Here is a 17749-nt window from a genome sequence, read left to right on the forward strand (position 1 = left end):
AGCCACCACTTAAGAGATTCCTTGGCCGCCTGAGAAAGGGAGACGTTCCTGTCGAGGGACGTCGACTTCCCGTCCCATTGACGGAGAATGTCCCATTGTAGTGGACGCAGATGAAACTGCGCGAAAGGGACTGCCTCCATTGCTGCTACCATCTTCCCTAGGAAGTGCATGAGGCGTCTCAAGGGGTGTGACTGGCCTTGAAGGAGAGATTGCACCCCTGTCTGTAGTGAACGCTGTTTGTCCAGCGGAAGCATCACTATCGCTGAGAGAGTATGAAACTCCATGCCAAGGTATGTTATCGATTGGGTCGGGGTGAGATTTGACTTTGAAAAGTTGATGATCCACCCGAACCTCTGGAGAGTCTCCAGCGCAACGTTCAGGCTGTTTTGGCATGCCTCTTGAGAGGGTGCCTTGACAAGTAGATCGTCCAAGTAAGGGATCACCGAGTGACCCCGAGAGTGCAGGACTGCTACTACTGCTGCCATGACCTTGGTGAAGACCCTTGGAGCTGTCGCCAAACCGAAAGGCAGGGCTACGAACTGAAGGTGTTCGTCTCCTATAACGAAGCGTAGAAAACGCTGGTGCTCTGGAGCAATCGGCACGTGGAGATAAGCATCTTTGATGTCTATTGATGCTAGGAAATCTCCTTGAGACATTGAGGCGATGACGGAACGGAGGGATTCCATCCGGAACCGCCTGGTTTTCACATGCTTGTTGAGCAGTTTTAGGTCCAGAACAGGACGGAAAGACCCGTCCTTTTTTGGCACCACAAACAAATTGGAGTAAAAACCGTGACCTTGTTCCAGAAGAGGAACGGGGGTCACCACTCCTTCCGCTTTCAGAGTGGACACCGCTAGCCGCAGAGCATCGGCTCGGTCGGGAGGTGGAGAAGTTCTGAAGAAGCGAGTTGGAGGACGAGAGCTGAACTCTATCCTGTACCCGTGAGACAGAATGTCTCTCACCCAACGGTCTGTGACCTGTGGCAGCCAAATGTCGCCAAAGCGGGAGAGCCTGCCACCGACCGAGGATGCGGAGAGAGGAGGCCGAAAGTCATGAGGAAGCCGCCTTGGTAGCGGGTCTTCCGGCTGTCTTTTTTGGCCGTGACTGAGTTCGCCAAGAATCTGAGCTCCTCTGATCCTTTTGAGTCCTTTTGGACGAGGAGAATTGGGACCTGCCTGAGCCTCGAAAGGACCGAAACCCCGACTGTCCTCTCCTCTGTTGGGGTTTATTTTGTCTGGGCTGAGGTAAAGATGAATCTTTACCCTTGGAGTGTTTAATGATTTCATCTAAGCGCTCCCCAAACAGTCGGTCACGAGAAAATGGCAAACTGGTTAAACACTTTTTGGAAGCAGAATCTGCCTTCCATTCTCTTAACCACAAGGCTCTGCGTAAAACTACGGAGTTGGCGGACGCCACTGCCGTACGGCTCGTAGAGTCTAGGACAGCATTGATCGCGTAAGACGCAAATGCAGACATTTGAGAGGTTAAGGGTGCCACCTGCGGAGCAGATGTACGTGTGACCGTGTCAATCTGTGTAAGACCAGCTGAAATAGCTTGGAGTGCCCATACGGCTGCGAATGCTGGAGCAAACGACGCGCCGATAGCTTCATAGATGGATTTCAACCAGAGCTCCATCTGCCTGTCAGTGGCATCTTTAAGTGCCACCCCATCTTCCACTGCAACTAAGGATCTAGCTGCAAGCCTGGAGATTGGAGGATCCACCTTGGGACACTGGGTCCAGCCCTTGACCACGTCTGGGGGAAAAGGATAACGTGTATCCTTAAGCCGCTTGGAAAAACGCTTATCCGGATAAGCGTGGTGTTTCTGGATTGCCTCTCTAAAGTCAGAGTGGTCCAGAAATACACTTAATTTACGCTTGGGATACCTGAAATGGAATTTCTCCTGCTGTGAAGCTGTCTCCTCCACAGGAGGAGCAGGGGGAGAAATGTCCAACATTTTATTGATGGACGCTATAAGATCATTCACTATGGCGTCACCATCTGGTGTATCCAAATTGAGAGCGGTCTCAGGATCAGAATCCTGATCAGCTATCTCCGCCTCATCATACAGAGAGTCCTCCTGCTGGGACCCTGACCAGTGTGATGAAGTCGAGGGCCGCTCATAGCGAGCTCGTTTAGGCTGTCTGGGACTGTCGTCCGTGTCAGAGCCATCACCCTGGGATGCAAGAGACACCCCCGGATCCCGGAGCTGTTCCGACTGAGGGGGACCAGGGAGCAATGAGTTAACAGTGCCCATGGCCTGAGGTACTGGTCTAGACTGCAATGTTTCAAGAATTTTAGTCATAGTCACAGACAATCTGTCAGCAAAGACTGCAAACTCCGTCCCTGTCACCTGGACAGTATTTACAGGAGGTTCTGCCTGGGTCACCTCCAGCAGAGGCCCCGACCGAGCAAGTGCCATAGGGGCCGAGCACTGCACACAGTGGGGGTCAGTGGAACCTGCCGGTAGAGTAGCCTCACATGCGGTACAAGCAGCATAGAAAGCCTGTGCCTTGGCACCTTTGCTTTTTGCGGTCGACATGCTGTTGTGTCCTCTGAGAAATCTAGGAGGGTATATAGCAGAGGATCCCCAGCGACCGTACAGTGCAATGTAAAGCTGCAAGCATAAAATACAATATACACTTCGGCACCAGTGGGGGTCAGCCCTTGAGGGCAGCTTACCGCCCGCTGAAAAGCGGGTGTGTGGGCACCATAATCCCGTGTCTGGGTCTCCCAGTCTCCTCTCTCCAGCTCAGACTGCACACAGGAATGGCTGCCGGCGTCCTGTGAAGAGAGGGATCGTGGGCGTGCCTCAAACAAAGTGCGGGAAACTGGCGTCCCACTGTGCCCAGTGTGAGGGCTGGAGTATGCAAAGCAGACTCCAGCCCTCTGCGCTGACATTCTATACAGCGTCCCGCCCTTCCCCTGACTGGCAGGCCTGGGGGCGGGAACGAAACGAAACTAGGCCGCAGAAAGCCGGGGACTCGAGTAATAAGCGCGGCCGTGATATATGCACGGCCAGCGCGGAAGTCCCCGGCGCACCACAAGTCCCAGCCGCGCCGCAGCGAAAAAACTGACAACAGTGGCCGCGCGGCAGTTTCAAATACATGTCCCCTCTCAGCAAAGCTGTAGATAGGAATGGCACCAGCGCGCAGCGCTGTTGTCCCCGGCGCACTAACACACCCAGCAATGCTGCAGTGTGCGCGCGGACTGTACGGGGACACAGAGTACCTTGGCGTAGCAGGGCCCTGTCCCTGACGATACTCCGCTCCATATCCAGCAGATTCCCCAGGGGCTGTGGACGGAGCACGGTCTCTGTGCCTGGAGACCGGTAAATCCCACTTCACCCAGAGCCCTAAGGGGGATGGGGAAGGATGCAGCATGTGGGCTCCAGCCTCTGTACCCGCAATGGGTACCTCAACCTTAACAAACACCGCCGACAAAAGTGGGGTGAGAAGGGAGCATGCTGGGGGCCCCATATGGGCCCTCTTTTCTTCCATCCGACATAGTCAGCAGCTGCTGCTGACTAAACAGTGGAGCTATGCGTGTATGTGTGCCTCCTTCGCACAAAGCATGAAAACTGAGGAGCCTGTGATCCCACGGGAGGGTGTATAGCCAGAAGGGGAGGGGCCTTACACTTTTAAGTGTAATACTTTGTGTGGCCTCCGGAGGCAGTAGCTATACACCCAATTGTCTGGGTCTCCCAATTAGGAGCGACAAAGAAAATAATTATTCTATATTCTCAACTTATTGAATGACGAGCTTCAATTGAACAGAATTACAACAATAACTTGCCTTTAGCAAGATCTTCCTCCTCTTTCTTGGTGGCCACGGTCCCGGGGTCTTTGGTCACCAGCGCAGGACTCGCTTTAGCTTGTTCTGCCGCCTGTAATATAAACCCGTACGTCACATATGTAGGAAACAATGCAGTACGTGCCGTGTGGATGGCAGTCAGTCCTATCGTTGGCATTACGCCGGAGTTCAGGACAGTGTCAGGGAGGAAACATCGGTGGGTCACAATATGGCCGGAGCAGTGACCGGCTGTTCTGGGCTGTGTGTAACCAAAACCATGACTATGTAATATACAGTAACTTACTAATGCCAGATCATGGCACAGACCGTCCATATTCTGGTTATGCTGATTTAGTGTGCTGTATTTTATTGATGCCGGACCACGACCCATGCGGGAGCGGTGACCAGAAGCCAATATAGAGGAGAAAGTCCGTAAGGAGCAATAATTATATTTCAGTTCTGCTTAAAGGGAACCTGTCAGGTGCAATATACAACTAGAACCACGAGCAGTTCTGGGTGTATATTGCTAACCCCTGCCTAACCGTCCCTGTATCTAGTAGCATAGATAAAGATCTTTAGAACAAGTATTTCTAAAAATCTTTTATCATATGCTAATGAGCGCAGGGACTAGTCCCAGTGGGCGTTATATCCCCTGACTAGTCCACCCTCTTAGCATGTTAGTATACCCACAGGGGCGTACTAACCTGCTATCTAATTCACCATCACCAGCGGTGATGCGCATACCTGTGTTCATGCTTCTGAATGCCGGGCACTTCTGGTCATGCGCAGTATGAAGCCAGGTGTACGCATCCCGACTTCAGAGAGGTCTAGTGCGTATGACCAGAAGAGCCCGGCATTCAGAAGAGCGGTCACGGCGAACACAGGTACACACATCACCGCTGGTGACGTAGCAATGAATGGCATGTTGGTACACCTCTGTGGGCATGCTAACAGGGTGGACTAGTCGGGGGATAGAATGCCCTTGGGACTAGTCCTGTCGCTCATTAGCATATTATAAAAGATCTAGAGATCTCTTTATCTATGCTAGTGTATACAGGGACAGTTAGGCAGGGATTAGTAATATGCACCCAGAACTGCTCGTGGTTTTGGGTGCAAATTACACCTGACAGATTCCCTTTAATGTGACAGCTGGGGGCGAGCAGAACCGGAGAGGTCACATCTACAGATACCTGGCATGTTCTGTGCACAATCGCGCAGGTATCGGCAGCCGGGCCATCACGGGCCTCGATCACCTCCAGGTGCGGAGGAGCCAGAACACCCCATTAGGGCTCACTCATGCGGGCGTATACACTCTCAAGCGACGAAATTGGATGGATTATGCAAATGACACTCCTCGGTTCAAACTCAGTATGACATTCACTGTGCGGAGAAGATGGAGACATGAATCTCGCCATCTTCTCCATTGCCTGTCTCTGCGCATATCGGATGTTATGTGTGTGCAGTCCGATGTTTCTCATGTGCCATGGACTTGATCTGATATACATGACAATTGCAGTGATTGTTTTCCATGCTGACTCCCATGCAGGCCAGGAAAAACCACGCTGGTCGGCAATACCGCATAGTCCAACATTGGGGCGTGTGCTGCCCGATAAAACATCAAAGCGCAAACGTCCCAGCTATAGGCACATGTAAGAGAACCCTTTATGGAGTTATCACCTTTACACAGTATAGAAGAGAAAGCCGATTGCTGATTGTGGAGACCCCACTCTGTAGACCCCCATCTGAGTGCCCACCACCGCTTCATTCACTGTCTATGCAGAATTTGCAGCAGATTTCACCCTCTGCAATGCAAAGGATGAAATCTACAAATAAACCTTGCATTTCAGCACAATTGTGGTGCGACTTCACAGGCTCATAACCTCGAACCAGGCATTTTTTTTTTCAGCAGACGCTCCATCACATTAGAAGTCCATTGTACAGGGTGGGCAATAAGTAAGGATACACCCTGATAAAAAGAGTAAAGTTGGATTCAAAATGTCAGCTTTGCAGATGGGACGGTAAAATGATATCAGCAACCACTTCCATTTTATCAGGGTGCATCCACACTAATGTACCCACCCAGGGTGCATCCACACTAATGTACCCACCCAGGGTGCATCCACACTAATGTACCCACCCAGGGTGCATCCACACTAATGTACCCACCCAGGGTGCATCCACACTAATGTAGCCACCAAGGGTGCATCCACACTAATGTAGCCACCCAGGGTGCATCCACACTAATGTAGCCACCCAGGGTGCATCCACACTAATGTAGCCACCCAGGGTGCATCCACACTAATGTAGCCACCCAGGGTGCATCCACACTAATGTAGCCACCCAGGGTGCATCCACACTAATGTAGCCACCCAGGGTGCATCCACACTAATGTAGCCACCCAGGGTGCATCCACACTAACGTACCCACCCAGGGTGCATCCACACTAACGTACCCACCCAGGGTGCATCCACACTAACGTACCCACCCAGGGTGCATCCACACTAACGTACCCACCCAGGGTGCATCCACACTAATGTACTCACCCAGGGTGCATCCACACTACTGTACTCACCCAGGGTGCATCCATACTAATGTACCCACCCAGGGTGCATTCACACTAATGTACCCACCCAGGGTGCATCCACACTAATGTACTCACCCAGGGTGCATCCATACTAATGTACTCACCCAGGGTGCATCCACACTAATGTACTCACCCAGGGTGCATCCACACTAATGTACCCACCCAGGGTGCATCCATACTAATGGCCCACCCAGGGTGCATCCACACTAATGTACCCACCCAGGGTGCATCCATACTAATGGCCCACCCAGGGTGCATCCACACTAATGTACCCACCCAGGGTGCATCCATACTAATGGCCCACCCAGGGTGCATCCATACTAATGGCCCACCCAGGGTGCATCCATACTAATGTACCCACCCAGGGTGCATCCATACTAATGGCCCACCCAGGGTGCATCCACACTAATGTACCCACCCAGGGTGCATCCATACTAATGTACCCACCCAGGGTGCATCCATACTAATGGCCCACCCGGTATATTCGCGCTCTGAGTCTTTATCTGAATAGTTCCTACTATGCTGGAAATGTTTTTTTAGCATCCTGTATTCTCATTGACCTGTGATCCGATGGCCGGGAAGGTCACTCCTTGCTCTTTCAGATTCTTGATCATAGCGGATATGAGACTGAGTTGCGGGTCGTTCTTGAATTCGTCCGCCCACTCCACCATCAATGCTTTTAACTTTTCACAAACTTTTGGGTGTCCCTGTAAAATAAAGAAATACATTTGAGTTTCTAACAATAAAAGACCAAATCTCCTTATTTTACGCCACATGTCCATGAATACAGCCGGGCACGCAACGCTTCACTTGTCTATCTCGGCCCATCTTATCCTTCCTCTCACATTTAAGGATTTACCATTCAAAGGGGAAAGTTATCAGAGAATTGCATTAGGATTTTATTATACTTTTTTTTTTTCTTCTCGGATTTTACTTGGCTACTCATATAATATCTTGAAACAATCCAGTGTTGAGAGGCCACTAAAGCAAGCTACATAAGCCAAAAGCTCCCCGTTGTCAGCTGTGCTGTGTAGACTTGTCCAGAGTCAGCAGTTAGGGCACGTTACTGACAGCTCTGCTCCTCCTCTGTCTGTTCCTCCTCGGTACGCTGCTCCTCGGTACGCTGCTCCTCGGTACGCAGCTCCTCGGTACGCAGCTCCTCGGTACGCAGCTCCTCGGTACGCAGCTCCTCGGTACGCAGCTCCTCTGTCCCTCTTCGGTCAGTGGTGTACTTTATTACTTCCTTGGGAACATAATCTATGCATCAGTCAACGGACTCCAACTGCCATAAAGTGCCCCCACCCAGCTGCATGACTATGCAGGCCTAACAGCAATGAAATGTGGGTCTACTCGTCACCCCCTGGGATGGTTTCATGAAAAAAAAAGTTAATGGATACAAGAAAAAAAATTGGGTTTGTTTGACGCAGTCTGTCATAAGACCCCCAGCACCTCTTCTGATTAGTAGTCCAATGCGTGCACGATGTCTCGCTGGGGGGGCCTTCCTATTCATCCAAAAGAGCATTTGTGAGGTCGGACCCTGATGTTGGGGAGAGGCCGGGCTCATAATCTCCGCTCTAGTTCATTCCAAAAGGTGTTGGATGGGGCTGAGGTCCGGGGTATCAATCGCTCTTCCACCAAACTCCTCCACCCATGTCTTTATGAACCTTGTGCACTGGGCACAGTCATGGGAAACAGAAGAAGGGAATTTTGTTACTTACCGTAAATTCCTTTTCTTCTAGCTCTTATTGGGAGACCCAGACGATTGGGGTATAGCTACTGCCTCCGGAGGCCACACAAAGCACTACACCAAAAAGTGCAAGGCCCCTCCCCTTCTGGCTATACCCCCCCGTGGTATCACGGGTTCTCCAGTTTTAGTGCCAAAGCAAGAAGGAGGAAAGCCAATAACTGGTTTAAACAAATTAACTCCGAGTAACATCGGAGAACTGAAAAACCGTTCAACATGAACAACATGTGTACCCGCAAACCACAAAAAAATCCCGAAGGACAACAGGGCGGGTGCTGGGTCTCCCAATAAGAGCTAGAAGAAAAGGAATTTACGGTAAGTAACAAAATTCCCTTCTTCTTCGGCGCTCCATTGGGAGACCCAGACGATTGGGACGTCCAAAAGCTGTCCCTGGGTGGGTAAAGAAATACCTCATGTTAGAGCTGCAAAACAGCCCTCCCCTACGGGGGTGTCACTGCCGCCTGCAGGACTCTTCTACCTAAGCTGGCATCCGCCGAAGCATAGGTATGCACCTGATAATGCTTGGTGAAAGTGTGCAGACTCGACCAGGTAGCTGCCTGGCACACTTGTTGAGCCGAAGCCTGGTGTCGTAATGCCCAGGACGCACCCACGGCTCTGGTTGAGTGGGCTTTTAGCCCTGAAGGAACCGGAAGCCCCGCAGAACGGTAGGCCTCTAGAATTGGTTCTTTGATCCATCGAGCCAGGGTGGCTTTAGAAGCCTGCAACCCCTTGCGCGGACCAGCGACAAGGACAAAAAGTGCATCGGAACGGCGCATGGGCGCCGTGCGGGAAATGTAGATTCTGAGTGCTCTCACCAGATCCAGCAAACGTAAGTCCTTTTCATACCGGTGAACCGGATGAGGACAAAAGGAAGGCAAGGATATATCCTGATTAAGATGAAACGAGGAGACGACCTTAGGGAGAAACTCCGGAATGGGGCGCAGCACTACCTTGTCCTGGTGGAACACCAGGAAGGGAGCCTTGGATGACAGAGCTGCCAGCTCCGACACTCGCTGAAGCGATGTGATCGCAACAAGAAACGCCATTTTCTGTGACAGGCGAGAAAAGGAAACTTCCTTCAGAGGCTCGAAAGGCGGCTTCTGGAGAGCAACTAGTACCCTGTTCAGATCCCATGGATCTAACGGCCGCCTGTACGGGGGCACAATATGACAGACCCCCTGCAGGAACGTGCGCACCTTAGGAAGACGTGCTAGACGCTTCTGAAAAAACACGGATATTGCCGATACTTGCCCTTTAAGGGAGCTGAGCGACAAGCCCTTTTCTAACCCCGATTGCAGGAAAGAAAGAAAAGTGGGCAATGCAAATGGCCAGGGAGACACTCCCTGAGCGGAACACCAGGATAAGAAAATCTTCCACGTTCTGTGGTAGATCTTAGCAGAAGTCGACTTTCTAGCCTGTCTCATTGTGGCTACAACTCCTTGGGATAATCCTGCAGACGCTAGGATCCAGGACTCAATGGCCACACAGTCAGGTTCAGGGCCGCAGAATTCTGATGGAAAAACGGCCCTTGGGACAGTAAGTCTGGTCTGTCTGGAAGTGACCACGGTCGGCCGACCGTGAGATGCCACAGATCCGGATACCACGATCTCCTCGGCCAGTCTGGGGCGACGAGTATGACGCGGCTGCAATCGGATCTGATCTTGCGTAAGACTCTGGGCAAGAGTGCCAGAGGCGGGAATACGTATGGGAGCCGGAACTGCGACCAATCTTGTACTAAGGCGTCTGCCGCCAGAGCTCTTTGATCGCGCGACCTCGCCATAAATGCCGGGACCTTGTTGTTGTGCCGGGACGCCATTAGGTCGACGTCCGGCACTCCCCAGCGGCGACAGATTTCCTGAAACGCGTCCGGGTGAAGGGACCATTCCCCTGCGTCCATGCCCTGGCGACTGAGGAAGTCTGCTTCCCAGTTTTCGACGCCTGGGATGTGAACCGCGGATATGGTGGATGCTGTGTCTTCCACCCACATTAGAATGCGCCGGACTTCTTGGAAGGCTTGCCGACTGCGCGTCCCTCCTTGGTGGTTGATGTATGCCACCGCTGTGGAGTTGTCCGACTGGATTCGGATCTGCTTTCCTTCCAGCCACTGTTGGAAGGCTAGTAGGGCAAGATACACTGCCCTGATTTCCAGAACATTGATCTGAAGGGTGGACTCCTGCGGAGTCCACGTTCCCTGAGTCCTGTGGTGGAGAAAAACTGCTCCCCACCCTGACAGACTCGCATCTGTCGTGACCACTGCCCAGGATGGGGGCAGGAAGGATCTTCCCTGAGACAATGAGGTGGGAAGGAGCCACCATTGTAGAGAGTCCTTGGCCGTCTGGGAAAGGGAGACTTTCCTGTCTAGTGACGTTGACTTTCCGTCCCATTGGCGGAGAATGTCCCATTGAAGTGGGCGCAGATGAAACTGCGCAAATGGAACTGCTTCCATGGCTGCCACCATCTTCCCTAGGAAGTGCATGAGGCGCCGCAAGGGGTGTGACTGACCCTGAAGGAGAGATTGCACCCCTGTTTGTAGTGATCGCTGTTTGTTCAGCGGAAGCTTCACTATCGCTGCTAGAGTATGGAACTCCATGCCAAGATACGTGAGTGATTGGGTCGGTGACAGGATCGACTTTGGAAAGTTGATGATCCATCCGAAAGACTGTAGAGTCTCCAGCGTAGCATTCAGGCTGAGTTGGCATGTCTCTTGAGAGGGTGCCTTGACCAGTAGATCGTCTAGGTAAGGGATCACCGAGTGTCCCTGAGAGTGCAAGACTGCTACCACTGCCGCCATGACCTTGGTGAAGACCCGTGGGGCTGTCGCCAGACCGAATGGCAGAGCTACGAACTGAAGATGGTCGTCTCCTATCACAAAACGTAGAAAACGTTGATGTTCTGTAGCAATTGGCACGTGGAGATAAGCATCTTTGATGTCTATTGAGGCAAGGAAGTCTCCTCGAGACATTGAGGCAATGACAGATCGTAGGGTTTCCATCCGGAACCGCCTGGCGTGCACATGTTTGTTGAGCAGTTTTAGGTCCAGAACAGGACGGAATGAGCCGTCCTTTTTTGGAACCACAAAGAGATTGGAGTAAAACCCTCGACCCTGTTCCTGAGGAGGGACAGGGACCACCACTCCTTCTGCTCTTAGAGAATTCACCGCCTGCAGAAGGGCATCTGCTCGGTCGGGATGTGGGGAAGTTCTGAAGAACCGAGGCGGAGGACGAGAACTGAACTCGATTCTGTACCCGCGAGACAAAATGTCTGTCACCCACCGGTCCTTGACCTGTGACAGCCAAATGTCGCAAAAGCGGGAGAGCCTGCCCCCGACCGGAGATTCGGCGAGAGGGGGCTGGAAGTCATGAGGTAGCCGCTTTGGAAGCGGTTCCTCCATTTGCTTTCTTGGGGCGTGCGTGAGCCCGCCAGGAATCTGAGTTTCTTTGCGTCCTCTGAGACCCTTTGGACGAGGTAAATGGTGTCTTGCCCGAACCTCGAAAGGACTGAAACCTCTGCTGCCACTTTTTCTGCTGAGGTTTGCTTGTTCTGGGCTGGGGTAAAGAAGAGTCTTTACCCTTGGACTGCTTAATGATGTCAGCCAATGGCTCGCCAAACAGTCTATCTCTAGATAAAGGCAAGCTGGTTAAACATTTTTTGGAACCAGCATCTGCCTTCCAGTCCCTTAACCACAAGGCTCTGCGCAAAACTACCGAATTGGCGGACGCCATTGAGGTGCGGCTGGTAGATTCTAGGACCGCATTGATAGGGTAAGACGCAAACGCAGACATCTGCGAGGTAAGGGACGCCACTTGTGGCACTGCTGGATGTATGATAGCATCCACTTTTGCTAAACCAGCTGAAATAGCCTGGAGAGCCCATACGGCTGCGAATGCCGGAGCAAACGACGCGCCGATAGCTTCATAGACAGATTTTAACCAAAGGTCCATCTGTCTGTCATTGGCATCTTTAAGTGAAGCGCCATCCTCCACTGCAACTATGGATCTAGCTGCAAGTTTGGAAATCGGGGGGTCTACCTTTGGACACTGGGTCCAGCGCTTGACCACATCAGGGGGGAAAGGATAACGTGTATCCCTAGAACGTTTAGAGAAACGTCTTTCTGGGTGAGCGTCGTGTTTCTGGATTGATTCTCTGAAGTCAGAGTGATCCAACAAAGCACTCAATTTACGCTTGGGATAGAGGAAACGAAACTTCTCCTGCTCTGCAGCTGCCTCTTCTGCTGAAGGGGCTGGGGGAGAAATATCTAACAGCCTATTGATGGCTGAGATGAGGTCGTTTACCATGGCGTCCCCATCAGGGGTATCCAGGTTGAGAGGGGTTCCAGGAGTGGATTCCTGATCACTCTCTTCAGACACCTCACAGGGAGACTGATTGCGCTGAGACCCTGAGCAGTGTGATGACGTTGAGGGTCTTTCCCAGCGAGCTCGCTTAGGGTGGCTGGGGCTATCATCTGAGTCATAATCCTCAGCTTGTGAAGCCGGGGACCCCCTTGTAGTCTGGATTGGATCCAGCTGAGGGGGGCCAGAGGACAGAGACCTCGCCGAGTCCAAAGACTGAGCCCCAGACATGGATTGCAAAGTTTCAAGGATTTTTGTCATAGTCACAGACATTCTATCAGCAAAAACTGCAAAGTCTGTCCCTGGCGCCGGGGCAGAACTTACAAGCGTCTCAGCCTGGGTCACTACCTCTCCGGACTCCGGCTGGCGAAGCAGCACCGGATCGGAGCATTGCACACAATGGGGGTCATCGGAGCCTGCTGGTAGAGCAGCCCCACATGCAGCACACGCAGTGTACACAGCCCTAGCCTTGGCAGCCTTGCGTTTTGTGGATGACATGTTGCTGCTTCCTCAGAGCGATCTGGGTATCCAGCCAGGAAGCGACCTCACAGTGCAAGAAATAAATAAATATATATATCTGGTGACACAGTACACCAATACACACTGAGGCACTAGAGGGGCCAGCTGAAATGCCGCTTACCGCCCGCTTAAGAGCGGGTGTGTGGTCGCCAAAAGCCCCCTAGTCCAGGTCTCCCAGAGCCTTGCGTCCTTCCTCCAGCCAGACTGCATGTAATGGCTGCCGGCGTCCTGGGAGAGGAGGGGGGGGCGGGCCCTGGGCGTTCCTGGCTAAGAGCGGGAAGCCTGCTTCCCTCTGTGCCTAGTGAGAGGGCTGGAGCATGTAAATCAGGCTCCAGCCCTCGTCGCTGCTGCGAAACAGCGTCTCTCCCCTACCCTGATTGACAGGGTGGGGGCGGGAACGAAGCGGAGCTAGGCCGCAAAAAGCCGGGGACTAAAGTTATAAACGCCGCCGCCGTAAAAGCGCGGTCGGCGTGTCCCCGGCGCACCACAAGTCACAGCAGCGCCGCCCGATCCAGTGGGGGTCGGCGCTGCGTTCCCACAACACAAAGTCCCCCAGTAAACTGTAGGAACACTAACTCCAACGTTACGGTCCCCGGCGCACTACAACACCCAGCCAGCCCGGAGTGTGTCTGTGCCTGCCGGGGACACAGAGTACCTGTATGATGCAGGGCCTTGTCCCTGATTGTACTCCTGCTCCATATCCATCAGGTTCAACTGGGTCTGTGGATGGAGCCCGGCGTCAGAGCTTAGAAGCCGGCAGGATCCCACTTCCACAGAGCCCTACAAGGGGATGTGGAAGGAAAGCAGCATGTGGGGCTCCAGCCTCTGTACCAGCAATAGGTACCTCAACCGTACAACACCATCCACGGGTGAGACGGGAGCATGCTGGGGGCCCTATATGGGCCCTCTTTTCTTCCATCCGAAATAGTCAGCAGCTACTGCTGACTAAAATCTGTGGAGCTATGTATGGATGTCTGACCTCCTTCGCACAAAGCTTGAAAACTGGAGAACCCGTGATACCACGGGGGGGTATAGCCAGAAGGGGAGGGGCCTTGCACTTTTTGGTGTAGTGCTTTGTGTGGCCTCCGGAGGCAGTAGCTATACCCCAATCGTCTGGGTCTCCCAATAGAGCGCTGAAGAAAAGGGTCTTCTTCAAACTGTTCCTACAAAAGCTGAAAGTCACCATTGACCCAAATGTCCTGTATGTTAAGATATTAAGATTTCCCTTCACAGCAATGAAGGGGCTGAGGTCAACCCCTGAAAAACAAGCCCAGAGCTTTATCCCTCCTCCAAACTGTAAAGGGAGCACAATGCAGTCAGGGGTAACGTTCTCCTGGAATTCACCAAGTCCAGACTCCTCCATCAGATGCAGATAGAGCAGTGTGATCCATCACTGTCTCCTCCACAGTCCGGTGCTGGTGGCTTTACACGACTCCATCCAACACTCTGCATTGTGTTTGGTGATGTACGGCTCGGCATTGTGCTTGGTGATGTACGGCTCGGCATTGTGCTTGGTGATGTACGGCTCGGCATTGTGCTTGGTGATGTACGGCTCGGCATTGTGCTTGGTGATGTACGGCTCGGCATTGGGCTTGGTGAGTCACGGCTGCAGCTATTCGGCCATGAGGCTCTCGGTGGACGCAGGGTTTGTACTGACGTTATCAGACTCTGCAGTTATGACATCAGCAGGGCGGTGGTGACTTTTCTGCCCTCTGCTCCTCCGCACTCGGCCCCCGCTGTGTAATGTTACGGGGTCTCCACTTTGTGGCTGAGTTGCTGCAGTTCCTTCCACTTCCCAATAATATCACTCACAGGTGATGGGGAAGATTTAGGAGAGAGCAAATGCTATGACCAGACTTGTTACCAAATGGCTTCCATTACGTGACCGTGTGGGTATCAGTGAGCTCCGCACCACCGGCCGCTCTGTCATGTTCGTATAGAGAGATGGTATGATCGGAACTGGTGTTATACACCGAGGGCGAGGGGCAGGAGGTTATGAACCGGGAGCAAATGGGTTTGATGTTATACACCAGGGGTGAGAGGCTGGAGGATATATACTGGGGACAAGACGTTACACACCAGGGACGATGAGACTGAATGAAACACCTGCATTTAATGATTATGCAGTGTGTCCCAATACTTTTCTCCATACCGTGTAGTCACCATCTGACTGTGGGAGCAAAGTGCAAGCCCCGCAGCGCCCAGATCCGGACTCACCTTATTTAATACACTGCTGACCTCGCTCGCAAAGTCTCTTGAACAAACTTCTAGGTGAAATATCTTCCCGCAGTTGGACACACAAGCTCCGAGCAGCTGAAATACGAGAGGAAATAAGAAAAAGGAGGACTCAAACAACACAGACTCGTATAATTATCACATTTCGTTACAAGGGGGGGGGGTCCACTGTGGGCGACCGCCCGTCATCCCCGCAGGTCATATGCGGACTAGCTGACTGTAGGGGAACTTGAAGAAAGTGAACGTGCAACATAATCCGGGTGACTACACTGCACATCTGTCGGGTGGTCTCACTGCGCTTTTTAAGATTCTTGGCCAGTTTACAGCACAGAGGCATCACCAGGCTTGGCGCACCTTCACAGTACCATAATGTAACTCCGGCGTTTCTGCAAAGATTGTGACTTACTCACTGCCCCGGCCGGGTCTCGTCCTCCCCCGCACTCCCTAGGCCATTCACATGTGCTGCTGCCTCCCTCCCCTCCTGGGCCCTGTACATGCCGCACAGGGTTCCCGGAGGTGCACCTAAGACACACGCGTGCACACTGGCCCTTCTCTTAAAGAGCCAGCGTGCCATTTGCAGGAAGTGCCTCTCAGCTTATGGCTGAGAGGCACAGTGTATTTAAGGCACCCTCCCATTAAGGGAGGTGCCTGCGCAACGCTCCTAGTTAGTCAGCGTATCAGTCTGCTAACTAGTTAGTTGTCAGGTCCTGAGCTCCAGTCCTGTGTGTCCATCTTCAATACCTGCCATCCCATACCTGTCTTTTCTTGCTGTGCCCACCATTCCTGTCCGTACCCGCCTGTCCAGCCTTCCTCAGTCACCCCGCCTGTACCCATCTATTCCTGTGTCCATCACCTGCCCTGGGGGTCAGCTGACACAGTCCCGGTCACTGCCCTGGGAGTGGTACCTGGCGTGCACCTCCCGGTGGGGCGCTTAGTTAAGCCCCTCCTGCTAAAGGGTAAGCCCGGGTCCCCCCGTGGTCCAGTGGGTCCACTAATCCCACTCGCTGCCCCTACACCATCCACATAAATAAGGTGGCAAGGTTGTTGGTGCATCAGTAAACTGCTGGAGGTTGGACAATGCTTTACCTGCCACGGGAACCACTGATTTACGTAGTGTGTGATGCTGGGGGACTTAGGTACTGACCGGACAGCAGCGTCTGACACCAGCCTCCGGGTCAGGTCGTTACTGACAATCTGAACCTCGATGAGTGATCACTATTTTATCCACAGTATTGGTCCACAATATTAACCCTCGTTCTGCCGCACACACAGAGGCGTCCAGACGTCCTCTCACATTCTGCATTTACCTTCTTTTATTATGCACTTTGCTAATGGTGTGAGATTGCAGCAGCCGGCAGGCAGGACACTTACGGTAAGTGCTTGCATCGCCACGTGGGGGTCTTTATGGTTCACTCGCTTCATAATGGAGCGCAGACAGTCTTTGGGCCTGAAAGAGGAATAATTTCACTCATTGCATTTGCTTTTCAAAATCCATTGATTCTTACGGAAAGCTCGCCGCCTTCATCATCTCGGTGAATTTTCTCTGTATTTCCTCCCAAACAGTCTATGGATCAGTTACAGTAATAAACATATCGGCTGCGCACAGTTACAGACCCCAACTCGATCGGTCTCTACGTGCACGTACACCATAAACGTCTCTAGGAATATTCACAGCCTTTTTGATGAAGATTTTGAAGCAGATACTAGATCAAAATGGTCATAGAGAAATTAAAAAAAAAAATGTATAAGACATCTCTCTGGTCTCTAGAGAGTACAAATTCACCCTTACACTGAGCTTATGGGATTAAGAATAGCCAGGGAGAAATAAACTAAATTATAACTGAGGAGGAAAGAGAGCGTACAAGCTAACATCTAGCCCCCTGTTTTGCTAGGGCCCCCTGTTTTGCTAGGGCCCCCTAGTGTGGACAGGTAATTACAGCAACAGGAATGCTTGGGAAAGACAGCTCGTCTGAGATTTCTTTACGCAGAGGAGGAGAACAATTTCTTCCCAACTGCATCAGCATACTTTCATCAAAGAGTCTCCGGTGTCCAGATAGGAATATTGGGGTTTGTATCGATCCAATTGCATAGTTACATAGGTAGAAAAAAGACCTAGGTCCATCTAGTTCAACCTTCCTCCAATAATTATACATTTCGTCACTAAATCATTTATAACCGACGATGGGATATACATTATTAGCACTGTGATCACGAGGGGAAAAACATGCATTTTTTTTTTTTTTACATTTGTAAGACATGCCTATGAGCTCCAAATTATTATCAGGAGGTTGGATAACAATACACATAGCATGATTCACAGCTAAAGAAAGGTAATATCATGATAAGAAACATGATCACAATCTCTTCCGCCTGGGACCTACAAGGGTGACGATATCCTGCAAGTCGGTGATCTAACAAAATTCTAAAGGGCCAATCACATCCCACACAGAGAACCAACAGGAGGTCATGAAGGGGAGATACATGGGCTTAATATGCACCCAGAACTGCTCGTGGTTCTGGTTGCATA

At 51.9% G+C, this 17749-nt stretch overlaps 1 protein-coding gene across 2 annotated transcripts in view; it reads right to left on the bottom strand.

Annotated features, from left to right (window-relative positions):
- The window catches only part of STAM (signal transducing adaptor molecule), an 80215-nt gene that overhangs the window by 39865 nt on the left and 22601 nt on the right, over positions 1-17749 (bottom strand). For both annotated transcript variants that reach the window (XM_075315592.1, XM_075315593.1), the window contains exons 3-6: positions 16594-16669; positions 15205-15300; positions 6936-7082; positions 3795-3885 (exon numbers count right to left, since the gene is read on the bottom strand). In XM_075315592.1, the coding sequence (XP_075171707.1) occupies positions 3795-3885; positions 6936-7082; positions 15205-15300; positions 16594-16644 (385 nt within the window). In that variant the 5' untranslated portion in view covers positions 16645-16669. The remainder of the gene's footprint in view (positions 1-3794; positions 3886-6935; positions 7083-15204; positions 15301-16593; positions 16670-17749) is intronic.

This window comes from Anomaloglossus baeobatrachus, chromosome 6, assembly GCF_048569485.1.
Source record: "Anomaloglossus baeobatrachus isolate aAnoBae1 chromosome 6, aAnoBae1.hap1, whole genome shotgun sequence".
Taxonomy (NCBI): Eukaryota; Metazoa; Chordata; class Amphibia; order Anura; family Aromobatidae; genus Anomaloglossus; species Anomaloglossus baeobatrachus.